Raw genomic sequence first — 27913 nt, 5'->3', positions numbered from 1 at the left:
CTCAGGGGGCGCTCCTCCTCCCGCCGCCGCGCCTGCGCACTGCGGGCCGTGCGGGCGTCCCGAGGGGGCCGGAGGCGGCGCGGCGGGCACTGCGGGCCGGGAGCTGGGAAGGGCTCCGGGAGCCGGACCGAGAGGTGAGGGGAGCTGCCTTCGGACGGGCGCTACCGGCACGTCGCGGTGAATGCCCGGTGCAGCTGGAGCTGTCGCTCCCTCCGACTGCCCCTGCCTTTGGCTCGACCACCGAGCTTTGCGCTTCGGTGTCTTTTCCTCCCGTGGCAGCGGGAGCCGTCTCCTAGCGGTGTTCATTCCTGGCAGGGATACCCATCAGGACATCACCCGCCTCCCGGGCGGCAGCGCTGCTCTTCCGTCACCGGTTGCATCTGCTCCCAACTCCTGCTCCCTGAACGCCCTTTGGCTCCTTCTGGACAGCTGCACCTGCCCCTGCGCGTCTCCAGACTCCGAACGCCGCCTGCTCGGGAGCCCCCAGGAGCGCTCCTGTGCCGGGGTCGGTGCTCTCTCCCTGTTCCTGCTGTTCCTGCTGTGGCCGCGTCGCCGGGCAGCCTCTGCCCAACAGGTGCGGTACCCGCGTGGTGCTCCCACCTGCGGGACTGAGCCGGGGAGCGGGGGGAACACGGGGAGGGAGCGCTGTCCTTCCCCGCGGGAGCCGTGCGAGCTCCCGGCGGCAGCACGGGCTGCCCGCCGCCCTTTGCTCCCGAACTGCGCCGCGCGGTCCGGCCGCGATCCTCCGGGAACGACAGGAAAGTAGGTAGAGAGTGTCCAGGAGGGAGCCCTGGGGTGCATCGGGAAGAGTGTGGCCGGCAGGTCGAGGGTGGTGATACTACCCCTTTACTCAGCCCTAAAGAGGCACATCTGGAGTGCTGTATCCGATTCTGGGCTCCTCGGTACTAGAAAGGCAAGGAGTTACTGGAGAGGGTCCAGCAGAAGCCACAAAGATGATGATGGGTCTTACAAGGAGAGACTATGGGAACTGAGCCTGTTCAATCTAGAGAAGGGAAGACTGAGAGGGGACCTCATTAATGCATACAGATATCTCTAAGTTGGTGCCAGACTCTTATCACTGTTGCCCAGTGACAGGACGAGAAGCAATGGCCATAATCTAAAACAGAAGTTTCATCTCAACACGAGGAAGAACTTCTTTACACTGAGGGTGGCAGAACAATGGAACAGCTGCCCAGGGAGGGTCTGGAATCTCCCTCTCTGGAGACATTCAAAACCCCCCTGGACACCTCCCTATGTCACCTCCTCCAGGTTACCTTGCCTTGGTAGGGGGGTTGGACTGGATGATCTCCAGAGGTCCCTTCCAACCCTAATAATTCTGTGATTCTCTGAGTCCAAGCTGAGCTGTGGAAGACACCCTCAAGCACAGTTGTTACGAGGCACACTGACCCAAAGAGCTGCAAATACATCACCCATTTAGGGGCTTCCAACGGGGCTCCTTTTCTCCAGGCACACCTGTGGGCTGTGATCATACTGCACTTCCCTTGAGCAAGGGCAGAATGACAAGAGGGGCTACCTGCCCTACACCTCCTCACTCATCAGTTTGTCAGTGGCAGGCTGTGCCCTGTGCCCCACTGTGTGTGTCTCTGATGCCTTCCCTACAAAAGGTATTGACTTACCCCTTCTTTGATGTTTCCCTGCTTGCATCCCCAAGGATCACGTTTGCTGCCTTATTACATTGCTCTGTAACCACCTCACTGGTTCTCTGCCACCACTCCCCAGTCCTTTCCTAGACTGGTTGCTTTAAGACACAGGAAGGTTGGAGTACACCTTCACTTAACCATTATGGAAAGCAGCAGATTAACTTCATGAATTTAGACAAATTCTTTCCTCAGCAATGTCACATTTAACTGTTTAGCCATGATGCAGCTACAGCACACTCAAATGCTGTGTTACCTGAAATCTGAATAGCATGCACATCAAAAGCCTCAAGGCCTCACTTAAAACATAATAGCATTTTTAACTCTCATTTGCTTCTCACACATAGCATATGCCACTCAGCAGCTGGGGGAACCAGCATACAGACACTAGCAGATTTAGCAGGAAGGCACATACAAGATAGTCCTTCACCCTGATGCTGCCCTGTTCTTTGGATAGGTCCTATCACCTTTTTTTTAAAGGTTCTGTATGTGAGTGGATTTGCATCTTACCACGCATGTTCTCAGCCTGTACTGTTCCTTGGACATATCTTTATGTGCTATTTCCACTACAACATGATAACCTGCAGCCTAATGAGAAGACTAACTGATCTGCTGCTAGAAACCATATGTCACAACATAAAGCCACTCTCATAAAAGTGTTATGACTGAGAGAAGCCATGCTGTACAATTCATTTAAATACCTTGTATCTGCTGCACAGATTACTTGAATTTAGCCTGAAAATGTGGTCATGAGAACTAAAGCATATAGCAGAAAAAACATCTTTCCAGTACTTCTCCATTTGAACTGACTTGAGATCTAGTCCATTTTCAGAGCAGGTAAGTGGGGACACAAGTACCAAGTGAAAATGAGTGCTTAGAGGGTTCTTTGATTTTAACTCACGCTCTTGGTGATGGAGAGTATCAACAGAATGTGAAACTCCACATGCAGAATCTCAGTCATGCGGAGTACAGATATCAAACACATAGATCCTCATTCTCATATCCTTGCTAAGCAAGAGAGCAGTAACATGAACCATGCCCTAAATGCCATGAAAAAGGGTTCAGAGGGGAAAAAAAAAAAAAAAAGCACATTTTCATGGGAAAGGGTTGTTCCAGCTTGGAGTCATTTTTCAGCAAACAGTGCAGTGTCCTAATTTGTAAATTCCTTTTTTTTTTTTAAATTTAAACAAGCCCAAAAGAAGTTTTATTGTGATTAAAGGACTAGCATCTAGAACTGTTACAGCTGAAAATACAATACTTTTGTTGGATGAAAACAGTTTTCCTTCTTACTCCTCTGTCTGGTTTAACCCCAGCCAGCAACTGTGTGGAGCTACCACACAGCTGCTCGCTCACTTCCCCCTCCTCCCTGTGAGGTGGGATGGGGAGCGAATCAGAAGGGTAAGAGGGAGAAGACTTGTGGGTTGAGATAAAGACAGTTTAGCAGGTAAAGCAGAAGTTGTGTACAGAAGTGAAACAAAGGAGTTAATTCACTGATTCCCATGGGCAGGCGGGTGTTCAGCCATTCCAGAAAAGCTGGGTTCCATCACACCTCATGGTGACTTGGGAAGACAAACACTATCATGCAGAGTGTACCTCCCTTCCTTCCTTCTTCCCCCAACTTTATATATAGAGCATGATGCCATATGGTGTGAAATATCCCTGTGGTCAGTTGGAGTCAGCTGTCCAGCTGTGTCCCCTCCCAAATTCTTGTGCACCCCCAGCATCCTGGCTGGTGGAATAGGGTGAGGAGCAGAAAAGGGCTTATCTGTGTGTAAGCACTGCTCAGCAGTAATAAAAACATCCCTGTTTTACCAACACTCTTTCAAACACAAATCCAAAACACAGCACCACACTGGCTACTGTGAAGAAAATTAGCCTTATCCCAGCCAGAAGTAGCATATCCTCCAATTTTATCAATGTTCATGAAAACTTATGTTATTTTTCACCAGCTTTGTCCAAATACTACTTAAAAATTTACACTGATTTTTTTTTTCCACCCCTTCCTCAGGATGACTCAGTGGCATCAGCTGCAGCAACTTGATTCCAAGTTTTTGGAGCAAGTTCACCAGCTATACGATGACAGCTTTCCCATGGAGATCAGGCAGTACCTGGCACAGTGGCTGGAGAACCAGGATTGGTAAGCTTAGAAATTAGCCTTTGGGTTGTGTGATAAGCAATGTTCTCATACACACAGTTACAGGCAGCAGCAGGTGAAGCAAGCTGCTTAGGTGAACCTTTGCTGGTAGGATGCTTTGCTGTGTGGATGTTGCAGCCTGTGTTCCTGCCCCTCTTCTGGGCTTTCTAGAGGGGCCTGACAGCTGGAATAAAACTGTCCTAGAGCTCATATTGCTTTCAATTGGTCTATAACAAAAGCAGCTGTTTTAAGACCGATCAGTTGCTGTCTTGGTAGCTCAGTCTCTCACTGTTCAAAGACTTTGAACTTCTGACAAGATTTCCGTGGAGTGTCTTCTATTTGAAGGGTCATACACCATGCACATGCATCAGGTTCAATTTTAAGATTCTTGATGTGCATGAAGTGAGCAAATGAATTTGCACACAATGTGGCAAGAATAATACAGAGAAAACCAACATTTCTGTCTGTATCAAGGAAAGTAAAGTCAAAGTTAAGAGAAAGAAATTGGTTTACATTGGAAAGTAATTCTTACTGCTTGCATATTCTACAACTGTAGTGGGGGATTAAAAATAAAGTACACCTGTAATGCATTTCTTGGATGCTGTATTAGAAAGGTATTTAACACAAGCATGCCTTAAATTATTCTAGGGAACATGCAGCCAACAACGTCTCTTTTGCTACGGTGTTGTTCCATGACCTGCTGTCACAGCTTGATGACCAATTCAGTAGATTCTTGATAGAAAACAACTTTTTGCTGCAACACAACATAAGGAAAAGCAAACGCAATCTGCAGGTATGCTGGGGTTCTATACATTTGCTTGAATTGCTTCAGTAGTGCCTGTAAGCAAACTACCCTGCCATGAGGGATATTCACAGAGAATGTGTGAGAATTCTACTTTAAAATCCAGAATTCAAATGTCACTCCATTTTTGTTTTAGTTGGCTACAGTTAGAAAGTTACAGTTTACTTACAGGTACAGTTACAGTTTCTGAGAGCTCTAGGAAAAGGGCAGTTGTAGTTTGTAAGGTGTTTACTGTATGTATTTGGGGCACTTACTCAACTGCAGTTTCACTTAACCCATGCCCTCCCCATCCAGTTTCCTCAGTGTCCTAATAAGCTTTTGATGCAGAAGAAACACAGGGAAAGAAATCCTTCCCATGTAACTGCAGAACTGCAGTTAATAGCAAAGGACTTGGCCTTAGGCAGCACTCTGCATTGCACTGTACTGGCAAAGAAAAGGGCCAGAGCAATTGGTAGTGAGTGCCAGTGCAGGACATATCCCTAGTGGACTTATTAATTTCATTAGTCAGTCCTCCACTCCTCCCTATAGGGCTCTATGCCAGAGGGTCTTCCTTCACCACAGCCTAATTTCCACTCACTGACCTTCTGCTTACCACAGGTAGGTGACCAGAGGACTGTTTTCTGAGGAGAGGAGAAGATGACTTGTATTTATACCATAGTAACTGGAGATAAGCAATGAAAGATCAGTCAAGAAGGCTGGCACAGCTCAGCGACCCCCAGGGCAGCACCATCCTGAGCAGAGCAGGGCAATATCAATCCACAGCATGTTCCAGCTTTGTATGCATATAAAACACTAAGGTTGAATTTCCACCCAGCCTTGACCACATGTTCACAAGTGGCAGCTAATATACCTTCTTTACATCACTGAGCAAGAACTGTACTCGCCAGGCTAGAACACTGCCCTTCAAAACCAGCAGCCATATGTCAGAGGGTGGGAGGGCAGCTCTCAAGAGATGAGCTATCTTTAGGACTGTAGGATAGTATCTCCTCCCAAAAATGTCTCTGACCCTTTCCTGTTGTTTTATCCCAGTACCATCTCATTGTATGCTAATGCTAATGAACTAAAATGAAATCTCACTCTTAGAGCTGGTGCAGCTGCCATACCCTGTAATCTTGGAGCAGGCTATGAACACAGTCACTCACTAATCTTTTTGCCAGTCTGAAGGTTATTGAATGACAACAAATTATGTGTGTGAACTTAAACAATAGACTGTCTCTAATGCTAGGATAACTTCCAAGAAGACCCGATACATATGGCAATGATCATCCAGCACTGTCTGAAAGAAGAGAGGAAAATACTCAACAGTGCCCAGCTGTCAAATGAGGTAACAGTCTTGAAATGTCTACTGCAGTTATATCTACCCTTTCCTATTATTTGGGACAGGGGGAGTGGATGAAGACTGAAAGGGGAGACAGGCTGTCCTCTCTCTGCCCAATAATATGTTTCTTAAAGACAGAAGAGTGAGCACTGATATGTACCAGCTGGACAACCCTGATGCACACCAGCTGGACAGCATGGCTTGTTTCTGCTCTATGAAGCAATTGGAGGACAAATGGCCTGGAAATAATTTTTATTCCTTGAGTGATGTAAAAGCTATGCTGTTTTTTTAATGTTTCTGTAGTATGACGTAGCCTGATGTGCTCATTGGATCTTATTTAAATAACTAGTGCTTATCTTATTTATCGAGCAAAATTTTAGCTTTGTTCTGCTGCATTTTACTCCCAAATCTACTCTGTGTTAAGCAGCTGAGCTTGATGCTTTTCTGGACTGTCTGTTTGGGAAAATGAGGCATCATTGTCCTTCCCAGTTATCTCCAAGTGTTTCTTTTTATTTTTGGTGGTTTGGGGTTTTTTGGGGATTTTTTTGGTTTTTTGTTTGTTTTTTTTTTAATGAAGCCCTTTTCTTTCCTCTGAATCATAGAAGGCCATATTCTTCTCCTTCCTCATGTGTTCTCCAACCTACTTTTTTTTTCCCCCCCTTTGCAAGAACTGTTTTGCAATAAGGATTCTGCAATTAGGAAGGGCATGCAAAATACAGAGATAGATGTAATCCACTTACGTAGAAATAAAGTGATGACTGACCAAGCACATTAAGTTCTGATACTGAAATACCTCACTTTCTGGCAAGTTTTTGTATGAGCTTTGGTAGTGTGGGAGGAGCACTCGGGCATGGGGTCTACTGCAACAATGTCCAAAACATCTCCTCTAAGAATGGGACTCTGACAGAGTCAGAGTAGCTGCAGCTACAACAGCTCCTCAGTTCTGTCACGTGACATAAAGCAGTTGCTACTTCATTTCCAGTATGCAATAAATTTGGGTCATCAGAAAGGGAAATGGAGGTATAGAATGGTTTGGGTTGGAAGGGACCTTAGATATCATCTCGTTCCAGCCACCCTGCCATGGGCAGGGACACCTTCCACTAGGCCAGGTTGCTCAAAGCCCCATCCAACTTGGCCATCACTTCCATCACTGTTTAAGGTTGGCACTAGGTGCACCATGCCCTGCCTCTGCTTTCTGTTAACTGCTCTCATTTCCCAAAGCTGAGAAGATAAAATACAAAACAAGCACATAAAAACCAACGGAGAATCCCAAATGTCAGAGCATGCTAAGATTGCTGTAATAGTTTGACTTAATCTATGATGGGGTAAACCTTTGCCAGTTTACCAAAATAAATACATTAGATGACCTCAGCTTAAGCTGAGGCGTTCATGAGAGCAGCAATGCAAATCTGACTGTCCTGCATTGGAAGAACAGCAAGTTTCTAACACCAGTAGTTCTGTTAATGAAAAATTCTGTCTTTCACATCACTGCAACTGAGTGATGTCATGCAGTAAGCTTCCTGACTCTTTCAAAGAAACTATACAGAGATGTAGAGCATGCTTGAATATGCTGTAGGAAAACAGCTGCATGCTAAGTTACCCCTTATGCCTGTACACAGACCTGTATTGTTCCTGCTCTTAGTCCATTTCTCCCCATATCCTTTATGGATGAATCTAATACTTGATGTAAATGTCATTCAGCCTTCAGGGTGGTTGTTTTCTTGAAGTACATTTAGGAGACACATGAAGCTAAGCAAACAAGAGAATGGATTTGTGCAGAGAAAAAACAGATATTGATGTGATGAAAAAAGTGCAGCATCACCACACAGTAGGCATTTTTAATCCTCCCTTGTTTCTTGCAAATTCTCCTAATCTTGATTTTATATTACAAAACCTTAGTATGATTTACCAGAACAAGCCATGCTTCCTCAGGTTATTTGCCAACAAAAGCCACTAACCTACATTAACAAAAAAAGTATTTGCTGTCATGGGTCACTCTGGTTTAACTTCCATTGTCGCTTTGCCTCTTCTCTCAGATGGAAGTGGGGGGCATACAGAACACTGTGACTGGGATGCTGGACAAACAGAAGGAGCTTGATACCAAAGTTAAGGCTGTAAAAGCCAGTGTTTTAGTAAGTATAACTTTTCATAGTAGTGTTTGTTGATTCATAGATGTCTAAAAGCTTTCAGTACATAAGACGTGATGAAATGGCAAATAAAAATAAGATAGTGGTTTGATTTTCAAGTCTAACCAGTGATTGTCTGATGATAAAAATTATTTGTCAGTAGCACCATAATACAGATTAGTATTTAACTCATTTAGCAAGGTCAAATTTCTTGTGCCTAAATTTTTGCAACAAAAATTTTACCCATCTGAAATACTAGCAACCAAGGAAAACCTCCTAAATCATATACTGACCAATTTGTTATTAACTAGAAGATGTATTTTTTTAGCATCTTGACTTAGCATATTTTTATATTTTTTTAGCTTGTTGACTTAACAAATACAGTCACAACAGAAAGTTTTCTCCAAACATTACTTAAAAATTAGAAAGTTTAAAATGCTGTGTGCTGTTCCAAATTTTTCCACTGTAGCCTAGGTTCTCCTAAACTCTGTGAACTTACATGGCTAGACAACAAAGACATATCTGTATTTTTTAATTAACAGATTTCAGTTAGCTGAGACTAAAGAGGGAGACTGAATAGAAGGTGATGAAGTTTAGGGATATTTCCTGTTAGGGACTTCCAGGAAAAAGCATTGCTGCAAAATTGGACTTCATGTCTGTAAGGGGCTGGTACCAGGCAGTGCCTTGCATTACTTGAAAATATTGAATAATTGTGGCCACATTCGTTTTTGCATTACAGGATGTGGAGCAGGACATCAAGACATTAGAGGATATGCAAGATGAATATGACTTTAAATATAAAACCTGGCAGAACAGAGGTGAGTAATTTTTGTATTGCATATAGTTTGTCAGAGTAAACTCTGCTGTCTTATGTCAGGACATTAACCTAATGATACACAACCAAACTTACTGGTAATTTCCCTCCTTTATTAATTCTGCTTTATGCTGAAACAAATTTCTGGAAATGCATTTTCTGCATCTGTCTTTTGTTACAGGCAGAGAGCCTCCTTGTTAACACAGTATTCCTTTGTCCTTTACATCCCTTTGCCAATAAAAGCAGCAAACCCTATAGAGTCTGTGACCATTCAACCATACACGTAATTAGCGTAGTTTAGGCTTCTCTTTGCCATTTTGTATTTCACAAATGACTTCCTGCTTCAGGTTTTGTAGCCTTTTGTGTACCAAGGGAAACACATGCAGCTGTTAAGTCCACACTGGTTTCTTTATACAGATCTGTCTCTGTTGTTAAGTTCTTTGTTCTAGAAAAGGCTTCAGTTTCCAACAGCAACTGGCAGTTGACTGTCCCTCAGAAGGGGGACATGTTCAGAAAATCCTGAGGGAAGCACCAAGTTTCAATCTTGTCTTTGTACCTGGGACATGTAGTACTTCCATGGGGCAAATGGGAGCCTCTAACTGAGGGTCAGCAGGCAGCAGAGTAGTAACTAGGGCAGTTACACATGATCTGCCAGCCTGGGCTGTAAACAAACTCAAGAGGCTGTAAACTTCCTCTCTTGAGATAACAGCTAACTTCTGTTACCGGGTTAAGAGGTACAGGCCTGAAGTCAGCATGAGAACAAATTGCTCTGTGTGTATCTTTACACAGTATAATCATTACTTTAAATCAGGTTCTTGCTCTGAAAAGCAAGCAAATTCGCATCTTAATTACTTCACTGAGGTAGTGGCTTTTCCTTGCATTAATGCTTTAAGTGCAGACTCTGCCCTTTCAGCAGGGGGAAAGGAGGAATCAAAAAAATCTAGGAGGCAGTAAACATTTCCTCCCTTAAGCTTTAAAGATACACTTCACTTGACATTAGCCAGGCAAGTCCTCTTCTCTCCACAGCATTTCTCCCACCTGTGCTTCAGCACTCCCTCAGCCTCATGTTCACAATTTGGATTTATTTTACAGAACATGAGTCCAATGGAGTGTCTCAGGAGGAATATAAGAAAGAACAGATGAATCTCCAGAAGATGTTTTTATATCTAGACCGCAAAAGAAAGGTAGTGCTCAAGTTTTCTTTTAGAAGTCAACAGGTCTTCATTTTAAGCAAATGTTCATTTTCATTGAACTGACATATATTAAAAAAACCCTTTTCTACTGCTAGTTTATCAGTTGAACTGAGATTTCATTCTTTCCATCCTGTTTGAAAGTTCAGAATCTCTGTAAGCAATTTTATTTCTCTTCTAGCAACCTTTATCAAACTCTGTTGGCTAAGGCTAAAAGAACAATGAGAAGGAAAAGGCATCATACCAATATTTATGTTCTTGAGGAAAAAAATTATTAAAAATCTGCAGCTATATTAGAGTTAAATATACTCTGATTGCAGTGCTCAAGTCTACAGCACACACTGGATGAGCCCAAATATACACTTGGGACATATATGGACGCAAGACACTGGCTCTTCAGAGTTCAGCAATACTGAATATGGTTTGTTTCTCCACTTAATCTACCAAATACTCCAGCTAAAAAAAAAAAAAAAGTGCTTTTAGAAAACAACCTCTGTTGACAGAATCTATTATTGAGGGGTTTGAGGAGTTTTGCAAGACAGATGAGCACTAACTAAAACAGTACTTAGTTTTTGTGTATGAAGTATTTTTAATAAACAGGGTAATTTCATTCTCTCTGCAGGAAGTGGTGAACAAGATAGTACAGCTGCTGCACAACACAGAGCACACACAGACTGCTCTTATTGAGGAGGAGCTGGTGGAGTGGAAGCACAGGCAACAGACAGCATGTATTGGTGGCCCACCCAATGCCTGTCTTGACCAGCTACAGAACTGGTAAGTCTCTAGTCAAGGACAGAATTGAAAGCATGTTATGAAGGAACACCAGATCTATGAAATATACTGATTATTTATATTATGCATTTTCATTCTGTCACAGCATAACTATAGTTCATATATTTTATTACCTCACCACATTTCCCATGAGCATGAAGGGTTCTCTGTGCACTGCCTGGTCCTTAGGGACAGTCACCTGGCTGATGTCTCTGCATTATTACATTATTACAGTGCAAAAACATGCTAAAAGTAATAAGACTGTGTAACTGTAGGTTTACCACTGTTGCTGAAAGTCTACAACAAGTTCGTCAGCAGCTCAAAAAGCTCGAGGAACTGGAACAGAAGTTTACCTATGACTCTGATCCCATCACAAAAAATGAAAAAGTTCTGCAGGAGCGAACAGACAGTCTCTTCAAACAGCTCATCCAAAGGTAATGGACCAGAAAAATCTTTTTCTGTTTGCATGAATAAATAGATGGAGTGCACCTTCCTTACTGTTCTCTCAGTATTTCATGAATCCTAACTCTGCATTTCATGAGATTTTTCCCTAAGTTTGTCACAAACATTAAATTACTGATTTTGAGATTTATGCTCTCTAGTGTTTCCAGGGGTTCAGGCCCATGGAAAGGGTTTGTGATCAGTCATTACTGAAGTTAGGAGGAGCTTTGCTACAAGATGCATTGATTTACAGAATTAAACTCCTAGTCTGTTAGTCCATTTCTTGCTTCAAGCTTCAACCCTACAAAGTTTAAGTAAAGAGAGGCAAGAAACAATCCACACCAAGCTATGCCCAAAATAAATACACACTAGATTCTCCAACCCTTTGTCTCTGAACACATCCTCTTTACCTTCAGCACAGGGAGGCCATCCCTGTCTCTATATCATCTCTGGGATGCAAGTTACTGTAGATGGTAATTGCCCCACATAAGATCAGAGTCCCACTCTGTAAACATATAGTAGACAAAAATGAATGCTACAGAAGACTTGAATCTAGGAGATAAGAGCAGGGGCTAAGATGCAGTAGTCCAACACCTTCCTGTGGTGGCTAGAACCCAGGTTTCCAGAGTCCCATTCAGATGCTTTGATCACTGATCTTCAGCTGAAAAACACAGGTACTGCTTTTCAGTGAAGTGAAGGCAACAAGGAAGAACTGTACAAATCCAGCTGCTGTTTGTGTTTCTTGCCTGTGAGTACAATGGAAGGAAAAGTCTCCATGCTACCAAGATTTATGTCTACACAGCACAGTGCTATACAGAAAGTGCCCAAGCTGGCAAGTTTGGGGTGTGTAGGAACAGGTTAGCCTCACAAGTTTGCTTTGTGGGGTTAGCTAGCCCTCATCAGATCCATAAGAACTCACTATAAGAACTCAGCAAGCCCTGGGAATGGCAAATGAAGCAACACTCCTCACTTGGACTGTGCTAATTACATCACAGTGTTTACTTGCTGTTGATTTCAGAGAAGTTTGATGTAGCAATCTCCCTGCTCAAGCCATCAATGCATTTAAGAAAAGCCAACCCTCATGAAATCACTTCTTACTTGCAATATTTTTAGCCCCATTGAAACATTTGAGAGAAAGAGACACACACACACCTCTGTGTAGATGGAAACTGAATGAATAAAATGTATAGTACTAATGGTAAATAACCATTTTTTTAAAATTTGCTTTTTATGTAAGTTCTTATTTCTGAAGGACAACACTGATAAATCAAAGTGCCTTTAATCTGTTCATTCATAGCTCCTTTGTGGTAGAGAGGCAGCCTTGCATGCCAACACATCCTCAGAGACCACTAGTCCTGAAGACAGGAGTACAGTTTACTGTAAAGCTGAGGTATGTTTTCCCCCTTCCCTGTTCCCTTTTTGTGGTAAGGCTTTCATGTCATTGGCTTCTTACAGCTGAGAGGATTGCACAGCTTGCACTGCAGCCCAAGTGCCATGTGCAGGTGGCTCTCTTCCAGCAAAGCTTAACTCACATTCAGCTTTTACTCTTTACCAGAAGTGGGGTGTATAGGATTGAGTGTATAAGAAACACAGCTAAACAGCAGACACATGCAGACCACTTTGTCATGCCAAAGAGTAACTCGTTTGTTCATTTAGTTTCATCTGTAACTGCTTGTCTTATATGGAACAAGCTTGAAGCCTGTATGTGGCCCTGAGCGTGCTGCTTAAATATGTGTAATAAGCAATGCCATAGAAAAAAACCCCATCTTGTGCAATTGCTGACGTTAAAAAGTATCTCTCTTTCCAGACTGCTGGTGAAATTGCCGGAATTGAACTACAACTTGAAAGTGAAAGTTTTATTTGATAAGTATGTTACATTTTTTCCATCCCACTCTGCGCTAATGGTAAACAGTCCCCATGTTCAAAATCCAAAGGGCAGTCATATTATAAGTGCTGAGGAGGCCAGGAGCAGGCTGGTTCTCCACAGCAGCAGGTATTATATCCTTCCCCTTTTCTTACCCATGCCCTTGCTCTAAGTCTCTCTCTGCCATTAGAGACATGTCACAAAGTACAGATGGCCTCAGCTTCTTGCCACCAGCTCCACTGGGATGCACCAAGGAGAGCTCACTACTGCTAAATCAGGCTGGGCACAGGGCAGCACCCAGGCAACAGCCACCCCTCTGGTGTGGGTGTTTCACTTGGATGAGCACAAAATGAAAACACAGAATTGAACTCCACCATTTCCAGTCACATAAGTCAGTCATGTCTCTAAAATACCTTCTTGGGTGCATGTAGAAAGGAACGTAGTTATAAAGCTGTCCTTGAATTAGGGGCATAAGCAGTCTACCTGTAACATAGGACATGATCTCAGAGAGAAAAAAAAAATAAATACAGCAATCTAAACAGACTAATGCCAATCTTGTATTTTTATAAACGGTTCAGGTGAATTTAGCACTTATTTTAAGGGCAGGGAAAGAAATGTAACAGGCTCTCCAAAATAACAACAGGGACTGTACTGTTAAGAAAGCATGTGGGTTTTTGTGTTCCCATTCAAGTAATTCTGTTCTTGAAATGGCTCTGGAGTCCAGAAACTTGCATGGAATAGGGAAAAGGTAAAAAAATTCCTATGTGGATGTGGGAGGTGGAGCTTTGAGAAGTCCACCACATAGAATGCCACTCAGTAAAATCCCAAGTGGTGGGAACACTGATTCAAGTGATGCAGCAAGTTATTCAATAAGTTATGTGGTTTAAGAGTAGACTTAGAGTGACAGAACTGTATTTTTTGTCCTCAGAGCAAGAGTTAAACTCTATACAGTAAAAGAAAGGACTTCCTTTGATTATAGAGCCCCTATAGCAACATTTAAGACTTGGTAAAAAACACCCTATGTGTAACACAAGATTTACTTTGACTGCTTGAACCAATTGTTTCCTCTTTTGCACAAAAATGTCACAAAAGCATTTTAACCAGTTCTCAATCAGTTCTGACAACTACTAAAACAAACACATGCATTTTCTCTGTGGCAGAAGCTTTAAAATATTTTTGTCTTTTCTTTTCTTTCTTGACAGAGATGTAACTGAGAAGAACTCAGTCAAAGGGTACGTGGCATCACAGTTTGATATATTAATGTTAGATTCTGTCAGTGAATGCGAGACTTAATTATTTTTTACTCTCTGTGTGAAGGTTCAGGAAGTTTAATATTTTGGGAACAAACACAAAAGTAATGAACATGGAAGAATCCACTAATGGAAGTCTAGCTGCAGAATTCAGGCATTTGGTAGGAGATTTTTTTTTTTCTTTTATTGATACAGCCATTAAATTTTGTGGGTAGAGAGTGTAGTAGGAAGGAAACAAATTGCTTTTGTTATTGAAGTAATTATTTGCTTTTGTGTAAGAGGAACTGTGATTATCTCTTCTTTTTCTCTGTTCTTTCCTTTTTGAAATATTTGGCCTGTTGCAAGCGAAATGCAATTGATTGTCACTGAAACAGGGACAGAAGTGAAAACAAGAGTATTTGCTGCCATACAGCTTATGCTGCAATAGGTTCTTTGGAGGAGGAAGAAAAACACCTAGAAATGTTGGTTTGGGCCTTTTAAATGAAGGCCCATGGGTAGGAAAGTTTAAAGAACTTTGAGTCTGGAAGATGAAAATCGTCTAGGAGTGGGCAGCTAGAAGGAAGTCAGTGCCTTCAACAGACCATACAACACTTTTGATCTGCAGATTGTGAGAGAACAGATTGGTTTCATCACTAAAAGGAAAGGAAAAATGCAAGTGCAGAACCACTGAACATGGAAGTCTCCCTTCATTGTCCAGAACAGAGACTGTCTAGAGCTTGTCATCCAGTTCAGAGGGGTACTTTGATAAACCAGTATTTCATCTGATCCTGATTTCATATTGCTTCTGTTCTTAAAAGGCCTCTTACATAAAGGCATTACATCATAACTGTGCAATATCTATTTTCACAGATGAAAAGTTTATAAAAGAGTGGTAGTTACCTACAGTTTAATGCTTTGGCTTCCACAGCTTAGAACCAAATAGAATCAGACACTAGTGCAGGAAGTTTGCATACAGAAGAGTAACTACAGCATGCAAATGTTTGTATCCTGTACCACTTCCATTTGTGGCTGATGTAAATGAGTGACAGGGTTTTTTGTTTGTTTGCAGCAACTGAAAGAACAGAAAAATGCAGGAACCAGAACAAATGAGGTAAGCAGCACTGACCTTCTTTTTGTAAAGTTTTTGCATAATTCTAAAAAGGCATTCAGGCATTTAAGACAGTGCTCTCTGCTCAGCCCCATGAAGACACACACAGGATGACAGATCATAGGGGAGGAGTTAAGTGTTCCTAGAACGTGATCCCTGTAGGAGGTGTCTGCAAGTGAGAACTACTGCCAGAATGGCAATGGGGCACTCTCCCTCACTGGCATCTAGCTTTAACACAGCTTTCTGGCAAGCACAGATTTTTTTTCTGTGACTTCTAAGTAGTAGTCAAAATAAAAAGTACCTAGAGAGGCAATTTTAGGAAGTCAGCATTGTCACTTGACTTTGCCCTGTGAGCTGTTACTGAGGTCTAGAGCAGGTAACCATGGACAGAAAAGAGCTTTCTTCATGATAAAACCCCATTACCTTCACCCTAGGAATTTGCAGTCCCTGAAAAGTTTTCTTTTAATTTTTGTTTTTAAAGGGTCCTCTCATTGTAACAGAAGAGCTTCACTCTCTGAGTTTTGAGACGCAGCTGTGCCAGCCTGGATTGGTAGTAGAGCTAGAGGTATGTCTCAGATGAAACAGATGGACTTAAATTCCTGTATGTCACTCATGCTGACAAATCTAAACTTTTTTTTTTTTTCCAAGTACTGGGATATCAAGTACTTTCAGTTATTTCAGAGTATGTGAATGACACTTCATACCTCTGTATTGACACATACAGTGACAATGCTGTCAGATCTCTGGGTAAATCAAAGTAGATGTGCTGTGCAAAGTGTTTGATAACCAACCCTGTAGTTTAAGCCCTCTAGGTATTTATTTCAGAAGCAATATGCTATGAACTCTGCTGTTAGTATCATCAGTACTGTCATAACTGACACTAAATGAAAGTCTTTATTAGAAAAAAAATCACCCAAGTCTTTCTAGTATTTCATCATACTGACATTTTCTCCCCTACATAGAAACTTCGATTGAAAAAGTTAAGACTATGCAAGCAGAGAATTAAAATGGAAATGGGTTTGTGGGTAATCTCAGGGAGGATTGCAGCAGCAGTACAAGGCAGCCTGACATGTTTCCTTTTGTGCCCCATTCAGACCACATCCCTTCCCATTGTTGTGATCTCAAACGTGAGCCAGCTTCCCAGTGGATGGGCTTCTATCCTGTGGTTCAACATGCTGTCTACTGATCCCAAGGTATTTGCAAGAAAAAAAATGGCATCACATCCTCTGTGTAATTTTGAAGCATTGTCTGTATGCAAGTGGCTGCTGCACTTTTTTTCCCTTGTAGATGACTCTTAATAACTTTCAGGTGTAGAGAGAGGCATAGGGACTCACTTCCCTGTCCTAAGCAGAACAACGTTTGAAACCCACTTAAGGGTAGTATACCTGTATTCAGTGTATACAGAACACACTGAGGAGCCAAATAAACATTCAAGAACTAAAATATGGGACACTTGAGTAATCCAGCAATTCTGGGAAAAGACATGTCCAAAGCAGAGCCCCAGAGACAGCTTTTCCTGGTAAAGAGTGCCTGTCAGAATAGGAACCTGATTTTGCAGAGTTGTCTCAAGCTGACATCCGTTCTTAAATCTATATTTTGTTTTGGCAATACACTTTTAAAAACTCAGGTGGCATTCCAAAATTAACGTTTATTAACTATAGGTTGTATTTTTCTTTTCCATTCTAGAACTTGTCCTTCTTTCTGAGTCCACCTTGTGCAAAGTGGTCTAAACTTTCTGAAGTTCTGAGCTGGCAGTTTTCTTCTGTCACAAAGAGAGGACTTAATGCAGATCAGCTGAGCATGCTGGGAGAGAAGCTACTTGGTATGGTCTACTTTCATCACAGATGGCCTGTTTGAAGTAAAGCTAATTCTACATCTTTTCTGCAATCCATTTTAAGTTTTTATTCTGTTCCCATGCCTTTACCACTTATACAACATCACTCTGTAGCAATAAAGCATTTTCCCCTTTTCAGTATGGTAGAGCTTGTAAATGAGATCAGGTCACAAAAAAAAATCTGCAGTTCTAACTTAGGAGTCTTATGCATTAGAGCAAGGCAGATTGGGGCTACTTCTGCCTTTTTAAGTAACACTCATGTTTAATCAGTCTTTGAAGTGGCTGTTTCTTGGCATCTTTTTGGCTTTGTTTTTAAATCCACCTCCATTCATTTTAACTTCATGCATGCCCTCAACTACAGTGGGGGATTAGTCTGTCTGCAAATACACAGTTGCAGTATTAAAGTGCAAACATTATGAAACCACTAAAGGATATCAAGTTGAATATCTCCTAGATGACTGTGCTTAGTGAAAGCCTCAGCAGCCCTGAGTTTTCTATTCAAAGTACTTGCAGTTTGCCTGATAGCTGGGGCACTGATCTTGCATAGCAGACTCCAGATAAAAATACTGTTGATTCAGTATATTCCACCTACCTAAACTTTCAGAAAGCATTTATATTTAAAGCTATTTGACACCAGTGTGTCTAGGTGGCAAGTACAGCATTCCAGTCTCTAACTCCCTTCCTCTAATTTCCCTAAGACATAAGATCTGACAAAAACCAACTGATTTAATAGATTACCTTTCAGAAATCTGCCAAGAGAATATTTTTATTTTTAATTAACCAACACACAGACAAAGAGACCAATGACATATTTCTATGGTCAACTTGCATTTCAGAACTGCAGGGACTTTGTCAAGCTCTGGTAACAGTAGGACTGCTACTTTTATCTCTATAGATAAAAATATCACACTGCTAAAAAAAATCCTGGTCATTGAACACTGTATGTTCAGGATTCCTTAGTTCAAGGAGACACAGAACCAACAGGGTGCCAGGATACAACTTACCTACTGTTTTTGCAATGTGAAAGTTGACAGAATCTTGATCTCTTTAACACTAGCAGCATCAGAAATGAGCCCCCTAACCCAGTTTAATTTTAAAAACATGAGAGGGAAAAGCATATTTATGACCTCTAATGGAAAGAATTTGGCTCCAACTACAGTTGGGGTCTGCAAATCTGCAGCTACTGTAATCACAGCATAGGATTTTACTTTGTGGTTTGGATGTGATTATGAAACACTGTTGAAATAAAAACAAGACCAGGGGAAATGATTGCAACAGGAGCAAGATGAGTCTGTGGCTGGGGTAGATCTAGAGTCAAGAGTTTCTGGGGCAAAAGCCTACAAGTCACCAGAATAGAGACAGGAAAGTGCTTAATCTCAAAGATATTCTAAGGTCTGCTGAGCCCCTATGGAAGAGCTTGTGGGCTGCAGTCTTCTTATTTTGCTGGAAAGAACTGTGCAAGCATTCAGTCTCCTTCCTGGAAGCATTTTGAAACTGGCAAGTGTTAGGTGTAGCACAGCTTAGAAAGAGTCAGTATGAATTGGTTCCCATTATGCAAGGTCTGCTGAAATAATTTGGTTATCTTAAAACCTCATCAGAGGGGAATTTTTCATGGCTACTGCAGGGGGAACTTGCAAGCAGAGTAGCCTGCCCTTCCTTTTCTTTCTTAGTCCAACAGCTGAGTTGTACATAAACACTCAGAACTTGGTTCTTTAAGTACTTTTAGCCTTACTAAGTAAATTATGGAGCATGACTGAAATCAGTTTATTGTGTTCAGGGCAAACAAGTGGAGGATCTCATGATGGCCTTATTCCTTGGACAAGATTCTGCAAGGTATGAACGAAGTTTAAAAATTGAAATGGAAGAAGCTCATTTTAGTTTGTTGTGGGTTTTGTTTGGGCATCTTTTGTTTGTTTTTCCCCTAGGATACCTTCTTTTTTAGTAACATATGCTAATTATTCTAAAGCTTACATGGTCATGGGAGGTTTTGGTAGTGGGGTGAAGTAGCAGCACAAGGAGGAAAAAGGGCTTGCAACAGCAAGGAGAAGATGATTTTGAGATTCCTTTAGATCCATGTAAACTCTATAGGAAAAAAATGCATCTTTCAAACTCACCATCTTCATTATTATTAATACGGTGGCTATTAACAGTAGTTCTTTATTTTGATTATTACAGAAAACATAAACAAAACAACCAGCAAGATGAACAATTCTTCTGTATCATAGTGAAGGACATTTCCTAGAATGGGGAAACTGGATTAGGGTGAGGATTAGAACAGGGTGGCCAAGAGGATCAGTACGATGACAGAAAACCACATCATGATATTTCATGCAATATTGGCTGCAGCAAAACAGGAGGACTCTTCATGTTTTCTTTCTTTAGACCCTTAACTGGTATAGATAAGACAGAGATTACAGCAGGCAGGAGCAGATGCCAGGGGAAGAGCAAAGTTCTGGTGACCTACAAACACTTGAGTTCATTAATATGGATGTCTCATGAGAAATTGAGATCCAGGTCTGAACTGAAAGTGTCTCTAAGCTCATCTGCTGCCCAGCCTGGGCAAAAGTCCCCTGGGATGGTTTGTATGTCCAAGAACCCCAATAAGAACAGTGCCCAAGCAGGAACAAAAGTCTTATCTGCTCTTAGACCAGCATTGTTGCACACGAGAGGTGATGGATCACATGTTTGTGGGTACTGTAGGCTCAGACAGGCATTTCTCTTGCCTTAAGGTTCATTAGCAATGGTCCTTGTCCTTCTGGTATGGAGAGACAGAAAAAGTCATAAGAGAATATGGGCAAGGGGTGGAGGAGAGGGAGAAAAATGCAAGAACAAGTAGATACTGGCAGGATTGAAACCTTGCTTTCCCTCTGCTGCTTAACAAAACTCATGTCTTATTACCCCTGTTCTCTCCCATCCCACTCCCGCCTTTCCATATTCTGAATTTCAGGAAAATATAAATGATAAAAATTTCCCCTTTTGGCTGTGGATTGAGGGAATCCTGGAGCTTATTAAGAAACATCTCCTGTGTCTCTGGAATGATGGGTAAGGCCTGAGTGAAGTTTAAAATGGGGTCATTGCCTCAGACTTCTCATTTAGGCTAGCAGTTGCATCCTCAGGTTGTGAGGTTGCTTGTGCAAGTGAATTCTAGTAATGAGGAAGCCTCTGATGAGGCAACTGCTAAAAGCAAGAACATCAGATGACTGAGCTGTCCCATTTAAGTCACAGAGCAGGGCTTTGAATGTAAGATTATATTTTGTTTTGCCTCTGCTCCCACTATAAGTTGGTTCTCTCCACACCCTAGAACAGAGCCAAGAAAAATGGAAGGAAGGATAAGTCATAAAGCGATCATCCATCTTTAAAACCAAAAAACCAAATCCCCTACCCAAACAAACACTATTGTGAGCCGCCTGGAGGTGGCAGCAGCCAGACTCTGAACACCTGTACCTGCACTGTGCACCCAGAACACAGCAGTCTTCGCTGATTCTAAGGTTATTACTAAGTAGAAAGACTCTGCCAGAAGGAAGCCCTTTAATACTGGTTTAGTAAATTTTGATTCTGGGATTTCCAATTTCCAAATTTATTTCTGCCAAACCTAGGTTTATCCAAAGTCAAATCCTGCATTTTAGCTTTAGCCACATTATGAAACACTATCAAGTAGCACACTCACAGTGGGGCCTCCTAGTATCCCACAAGGATCTATAACAGCAGGTTTGCTTTGTCTTGCTACATTCAGCAGCAGGCTTCACATTATTACCCCCCAACTCCAGATGCGTTCTGTCAAAGCCCTCTGTAGTAGGCTTGTTTCACTGCCTATTTCTTTGCTAAGTAGACTGCAGTGCAGTGGGAACATTTCCCACCACTGTTGAGGCAGAATTGCAGTTCCTGTTTGGTGTTCCACCTGAGTGTGGTGATGTGCCTACGGGATTGTTTTTGCATGTGGCTTTGATAGAGACTTGAATAACATCGCTCTTTGCTCTCAGTTGTGAGAGCAATCCCTCACTTAGGATTTAACAGAAAGAGGTGCAAGTTAAATCCTGAAACTCAGGATTTAACCTCAAACTCAGAGGTTTAGCACTATTAGCTTTTCCTCAGCAGGCTTTGATGGATAGTCACAAATCATTTTTTCCTAGAAAGTCAAAAAGAGAAAACAAAGGAAAAACTGTCCAACTACAAAGATATTTCAGTGGGAAAGAGACAAATCCCCAGTATTCATTAGGGCAGAGACTCCTTTGCATACAAGAGTAAGCATTACAGCCTCAAAAACACTTGCCTTTCTTTGTACTTGAGAGATAAGGCAACAACAGACTTTTGTTATACACAGGATATTGACTACCCAACACATCTAAAAGCAAACAAAACACAAAGCTCACCAAAGGAATGGCCAAAGCCCCATAAAACAGGACAGTTTACAGCATCTGAAATTCTAAGCAGAATCCCGATCATTTAGTATTTCTTGTGCAAAACCCACTTTTCCCCTGACTTACTGCACACAAAGACAGTAGCAGTATTCAAAAGTTCATTATTGATGCAGTATTTTGGGGAATAAGAAACAGTGCAGAGAAATTCTGACCTTTGGGGGAAAAAAAAACCAAACAAAAAACCAAAAACCAAACAATAACCAACAAATCAACCAAAACCAAACAGCTGGAGCTTGGCCAGGATTATGCCCTAGTACTCCCCCCCAGTACCTGTTCAGATTAACCAGTCTCTTATAATTACCACATCAGCCTCCTTGCCTATGCACTAACGTTTGCTGAGCATGGTGAGTTTGGGGGGTTGAAGTCACGCAGGCTTAACAGTTCCTCCAGAAAACATGAACAAGGAACAAAGCAAACCCCACACCTGTAAGAATGCAATCTAGTAGCTAGCAACCTTTTTTTCATCAGCCAAATAGGAGAAATAATTGTTCCTTAACATACTTCTGAAGTTAAAACTAACTGCTAGCTGGGATCTGACCATATTATGCACATATAACTCCACTTCTGCTCCCAGAGCCCAGCTTTGACAGCAAAAAGGACAATCTGTTTTACTCTAAGTTCAAAAAAAAAAATGTTTGTACAAGCCACCAGGCCAAAGTGAGAGTGCTGAGGAAAGCTGTGGTGATTCATGACTTCCATGGGGCATGAATCACCACCTGACTCCAGCCTGGCAGTCCTACTGCTAAGCTTTCCAGCTGTTCTCAGGACAAAGCCTTTTGCAAGGCTTTTACAAGTACTTCAGCTCTTAGGTGACAAAAGCTGTTAAGTTTTCCTAGCTAGCCCAGCACAGCTTAGGTTTTACATTGAGGAGTAACTCAGCTCTTTCTTTTCAACGTTACAGCTGCATTGTGGGTTTCATCAGCAAAGAGAGAGAACGTGCTTTACTGAAGGACCAGAATCCAGGAACATTTTTACTAAGATTCAGTGAAAGTAGCAGAGAGGGAGCAATCACATTTACTTGGGTAGAGGGATCTCAAAACGGTAAGTCAGTTACTCTTTGTTGATCTACTTACATCAGAACAAGAAGTCTTTATGCTCTTCTCCTCCACACTGAGGCCCAGTACAACACACCACCCCAGCAGCCCCCACCCTTACAAGCAGCAGGCCACAAGCAACAGCAGGCATGTGCCATACCTGGTGTAGCTCAAGCCACACAATGGGTTGCTCAAGGTTTCAGCTAAAACTAGTAACACTTCCAGGGTACTGCTTCTGGCCTGGAGATTTGACAGGAAAAACTGCCCAGACTGTACCCTGCCTCCTTAGGGTCTCTCCTAGCAAAACACGTGCACCTCCATCTTCTTCTAAACCCATATCACCATCTTAATCAGGGAGTTCTTTCCTAAGAAAAGGTCACTACAGCCACATTCATCATTACTGTTCTCTCCCTGTACATCTTTTGTGCAACACTCCTTTCTCAAACTGCTTTCTCAAACTCACGGCCCATGGAACGTTTGTCCCTCCTCCCCAGGTAAACCACGAGTTCACTTACTTCATTTTCCAAGCAGTTCTCCTTCCTCCCATTGTCCAGAAGGGCCAGTGAAGACACCTCCCTTCTTCAGTTAGCTGGACTATTCTCTCCTCCTCTCTCAAGGAAGCCTAGAGCTGTCACAGCTGCAAGATATAACCTTCCTCATATCCAATCAGGGTTCTCCCCTTATCACACTAATAATGAGCCCCACCTGCCACCATGGTGCAGCTGTGGACACTTCACTTGGATGAGCCCCAAACCTACTACAGCTGGAAAAGAAACTAATGAGTGTACTTGCACGACTTTCCTTTTGCAGCCTTCATTCCTGAGACATCCAAAAATGAAGCAAAGAAGGGTGATAGTTTTTGGAGCACTCAGGGAGGCTTTATCTGTCTCTCCTTATGATTCATAAGAGCTTCACACAGTGTATTTGGACCAACCTTCCTAACAGGCAACAGTGTTTGAATGATATAATTTGGAAGAAGGTTGAAAAGGTAGCACAACTTAAATTAGTTAGTGAAATACCAGTTGATGAAATACTGCAGTTAATTTCCATGGACAAGTCACATCAGTCATTCTGAATACAAAGCACATCAAGAGCCATCACTGTGTGCTATCCCCCCCTATGCCTCCCTACCCCACAGAACAATTATGTTCCCTTTGACAGGTATTAAATATTTACCTGCAGCACAGTAGGTGTCATCCAGGTAGGCCTTTTGCTCACGTGACCTCTGAATTTGTAGAAGTGGCTGCAGCTTTTCTGAGCAGTTTTAGAAAAAACTTTGAAACCCCCTTTAAGAGTTGCTGCTTCTCTCCTCTGCAGAGCCCCAGTTCCATTCGGTAGAACCCTACACCAAGAAGGAGCTCTCTGCTGTGACTTTCCCCGACATCATCCGCAACTACAAAGTGATGGCAGCCGAAAACATTCCTGAAAATCCACTGAGATTTCTGTACCCAGATATACCCAAAGACAATGCCTTTGGCAAATACTACTCCAGGCCTAAGGAGGGTGAGTGCTATAAGTGGCTGACTCCATGTATATTGTTCCTGAGTTACTTGGGCACTGTGCAATTCCTGTGGCATGGAAAGAAAGGAAGCGGTTGGCCTGAATTTCTTGGCAGTCTGTCCCATGGTGAGCTAAAAGGTCAGAAGAGGCACCTGAGCTTTATAGGTTAAGAAAAGGTCTGTTTTTAAAGAGGCACAACATGAGATCTAATCAGATCAAAACCTGAAAACCTGATTGTCACTGGCCCTCCAATTCGGCTTTTATGTGAGCCCATGAGCTGTTACAGAAATGTAAGTGCCCACTAGCAGCTGGAACATGACTGGCTATGGAAGGGGTTTTTTTTCCCCATTTTCAATAGGGGAAAAGGAAAAAGGAAAATCTGACTAAAAAATGGAAAAAATTAACCATAGTGCTGTAAAATGCATGATGGCGAGATTTGCACATTATCTGGGTCACAGGCTTTATTTTTGGTACAATGAAGATGGCCACGTGAAGTAAACTTGCAAAAAAAGCCCCAAACCCACATGCTTGTTTTTTTTTTTTTCCTTGAAGCACCAGAGCCAATGGATTTGGATGGTCCCAAGGGAAACGGCTACATCAAGACTGAGTTAATCTCTGTGTCTGAAGTGTAAGTGTCCACAAAAATGCTGTATTTTTAAGAACTGATCATAAGTATTTAGCTGTAGTTCATGTCTCTTCACAGTATTTAAGGTGCAGGTGCCCCTGCCAAATATTTCCTCTTTGAGGATCATTCATGCAGTGCTGTGTTTAAAACACCATTTTTAGATAAAAACCCTAGAAACTTGCAGGTAGTTGTACTGACAAATGATTTCTTAAAGACTTGTTGGACTCCTTGATTAGGATGTGCATCCCTGAGTAGTCCCAGTTCTCACTTAAAGCCATTTTGCTGGCTTTGCAAGCCTGGCGTATTGCTCACAGGCCAGGTCTTCTTCACAAGAGGCCTCTTTAGTGGCCCTTCTGGCCTCAGAGCCAGACATGGTAGCCCAGCTGTGCCTCATTTCTTTACTGAAGATTTATCCCTGCTCTTCTCCATTAGCCACCCTTCCAGGCTCCAGTCTCCAGAAAACCTGCTCCCCATGTCTCCTGAGGAGTTTGATGAGGTGTCTCGGATGGTGGGCCCGGCAGAGATTGACACTGTGGTATGTATCATGAACCAGCCGTTTGCTGGGTGCTTGAGCCAGAACTGGCTTTTCGCCTTTTTTTCCCCCTCCAGATGTACCTCAGACACTTAACACAAGTGAACACTTCAGAACATGTCTCTTCACACATGTAGGGAATGCTGGGGATCCAGAGTTAAACTGGGATTGCCATCAGTTGTTCTTTCCACCTGTCTGTGGGGACAGGGGCAAAGAACAGGAGAGCAAAGCTTCCTGTGTGTACCTTGTAGGTGGAGGGAAGATGAGAAGGGAGGAAGGAGCATCGCTGTAGTCCTTCCTGTGGGGTCTGGGTGGGGAGGGCCTCTAGAGTAGGAGTGCAGTTTGGATGTGTTGCTCTGGCAGTGCTGCCGAGATTCTCCCTGTTAACAGAGCAGTGTTGTCCTTGCAGGATGTGCTTCGAAAAAATATCAAAATAAAAGTATGGGATTTCCCCCCTCCCCGGGTAGTTGGATCTTAAGATGTGAGTCTGGTTTTATTTAGAGAGAACATGGTCATGCTCTGCTTAGCAAAGACTTGAGTATTAGGGCTTACTTGGCTTGTTTAATGGACATTTCCTTTTCTTGTTGCAGATGTGTACACATATGCAGCTCTGAGCTTTGGTTGAGCTTTTTACTGTGTCGTTAACGTGGCTGATTCGCTTTCGCGTCCTGCGCTGCAGTCCATGCCTTGGTGACACGCTTCGCTGCCGTTCTTTGGTTTCTCAACCTGAAGGTCCAGTAGCAATTTTTAGCTAATGGAAATATCAACAATAGCAGTCTCAGTAGCCCCCTCATGTGCACTTCTTTGTTTATTTAGCAAGAGTGGAGGAAGAGAAGAGGATAGGAATGTGAGGTCCTCAGCGAGAATGACAGGAGAAACATGCATTCATGTTTAAGGGAATTAGTTAAATGTAATTTTTAAAACAGTTGGCTGTACATAGAAGGCTTCAAAGGAAAGCTGGTTCTTCTGCAGAGGTTCTGCTCAGAAAGCTTGTGCCTTCCGTGTAACTACTTCTGCAGAACTTCCAGAGCTTTGAATTTTCATCTGCATCACGGAAAGGAAAAAGGAAACACTCTACATGCCACACCAAATCCATGTGCTGCTGAAGTTTGCTGTGGTTTTAGCTTTTCTAGGCATGGCATGTTGAAAGGACAGGAAATGTTACCAGCATTTCATTTTTGCGGTTTCTGTAAGGCATAACCTTGCGTAGGATGTTTAGCACAATCTTTCACATAAAGAGCATTTCTTAGGACACCACCTTAGAGCTGCATTGGCACATGCTGAGCTTGCAAATCCAGGTGTACAGTCAGGACTAAAGCTTCTGCAGACTGCAGTCATGCTGTCTAGCAGAGTATCAGACAGAATGAGAACCTACTCTTAAAAAGAGTGCAGAAGGGCTTGAAGTATGTTTTTACTCACTGTGCTTAGCCTATCAAGGTGAGGATTTGGTCACTTCTATCTCTTACAATAATACATGCCCCATTTAGGTTATAACAGGTGGAATGGAACTCAGTTTTCTCATGCATTATGAACCAGGGCATTTATTTAACTGTTGATTTGAATAGCTAGAAGATCCTACAGGCTTTGATAATGAAGTGGTTAGGGATTAGGGATGAGGCACAGGAAAGTGAGGGAGTTAAATTTATACAGAACAACAGCTGCAGGACATGCAGTTTGTGGCACTTAAAGGATGAAATTGTGTTTCCACCAGAGGAGGAACACATTTGTTTCTCAGCATGTTTGAAGATAATTAACAACTCACAGTTCAGAGGCAAGGCTGTCTCAGGCAGCTGGTCTCTGCACCAGGGGTATCTATTAGTGCAGACTGCTAATTAGCACACAGAGGAACAGAGGGACTGCAGAGTACTCGTGCTGGATCCCACCAGTTCAGGTGGAACAGCAACAGGAACAGGGCAGCTGGCTGTAGCAGGGGGTTGGACAAGGTGACCTCCAACTTCAGCCTCAGCCCAGCGGTGACTCAGGTGCTACTGCAGCCTCTCCCCCCACTGCTGTCTAGTCTGTTCCCATCACCTGGGAGAGCAGCAGCCGCCCATGGGACTCACAGAGGTTACAGAACTGCTTCTCTAGATCCAGCAGCTGCTCTTTGGGAGATAAAGGACTGGAGCAGTTTAGTGTGTTATGCCCAAGATGACTGTTGTGCCCCCTGCAAAGGCTCTGGAGAAAATTTAAAGGACCTATATGTATTTAAAGGAAAGCATTGCCAAACTGACTTATTTTTGGTGCTCTGAGTTACTAAGGTTAACAGTGCTACAGGATATCCCAAATGGTGACTTACTGCTTTTATCTTATTGTAACTAGCTGAATGTGTGTCTTTATTGTTAATACAAAAAGCATTTGTTTCTTGAGCTACACCTTGTACTCATGTTCCATATGCAGCAGTTTGTCTTCATTAATTTTATATTTGTTTTATCAACCAGAGTGAAATGTTCTTCTGAGATTTAAAGCAGTAGCCTTATTCATGGCTTGTTTTTTCCAGTAGTTCTTAAAGTAGTGA

At 42.5% G+C, this 27913-nt stretch overlaps 1 protein-coding gene across 1 annotated transcript; it reads left to right on the top strand.

The window, feature by feature from the left end:
- Nucleotides 1-37: 37 nt before the first annotated feature.
- Nucleotides 38-27608, top strand: STAT1 (signal transducer and activator of transcription 1). The gene is made up of 25 exons (XM_032693622.1): nucleotides 38-134; nucleotides 316-574; nucleotides 3667-3795; nucleotides 4441-4585; nucleotides 5820-5918; nucleotides 7949-8044; nucleotides 8778-8856; nucleotides 9945-10036; nucleotides 10665-10816; nucleotides 11089-11247; nucleotides 12552-12644; nucleotides 13062-13121; nucleotides 14321-14350; nucleotides 14436-14529; nucleotides 15417-15458; nucleotides 15937-16020; nucleotides 16550-16648; nucleotides 17142-17277; nucleotides 19067-19122; nucleotides 20237-20331; nucleotides 22609-22748; nucleotides 24059-24244; nucleotides 24794-24869; nucleotides 25299-25401; nucleotides 25989-27608. Exons 3-25 carry the CDS (start codon nucleotides 3668-3670, stop codon nucleotides 26010-26012), a joined length of 2268 nt encoding a protein of 755 aa, XP_032549513.1. The 5' UTR covers nucleotides 38-134; nucleotides 316-574; nucleotide 3667; the 3' UTR covers nucleotides 26013-27608.
- The last annotated feature ends 305 nt before the right edge of the window (nucleotides 27609-27913 follow it).

This window comes from Chiroxiphia lanceolata, chromosome 7, assembly GCF_009829145.1.
Source record: "Chiroxiphia lanceolata isolate bChiLan1 chromosome 7, bChiLan1.pri, whole genome shotgun sequence".
NCBI lineage: Eukaryota > Metazoa > Chordata > Aves > Passeriformes > Pipridae > Chiroxiphia > Chiroxiphia lanceolata.
This window is presented reverse-complemented; position numbering and strand designations above follow the sequence as displayed.

Bases quoted from the DNA above. Each gene is read 5' to 3' on its own strand.
- STAT1 (XM_032693622.1), top strand. From the start codon at position 3,668: ATGACTCAGTGGCATCAGCTGCAGCAACTTGATTCCAAGTTTTTGGAG. The intron at 8,045-8,777 runs GTAAGTATAACT...TTTGCATTACAG, and splicing joins CTGTAAAAGCCAGTGTTTTA to GATGTGGAGCAGGACATCAA. The intron at 15,459-15,936 runs GTAAGCAGCACT...TTGTTTTTAAAG, and splicing joins CAGGAACCAGAACAAATGAG to GGTCCTCTCATTGTAACAGA.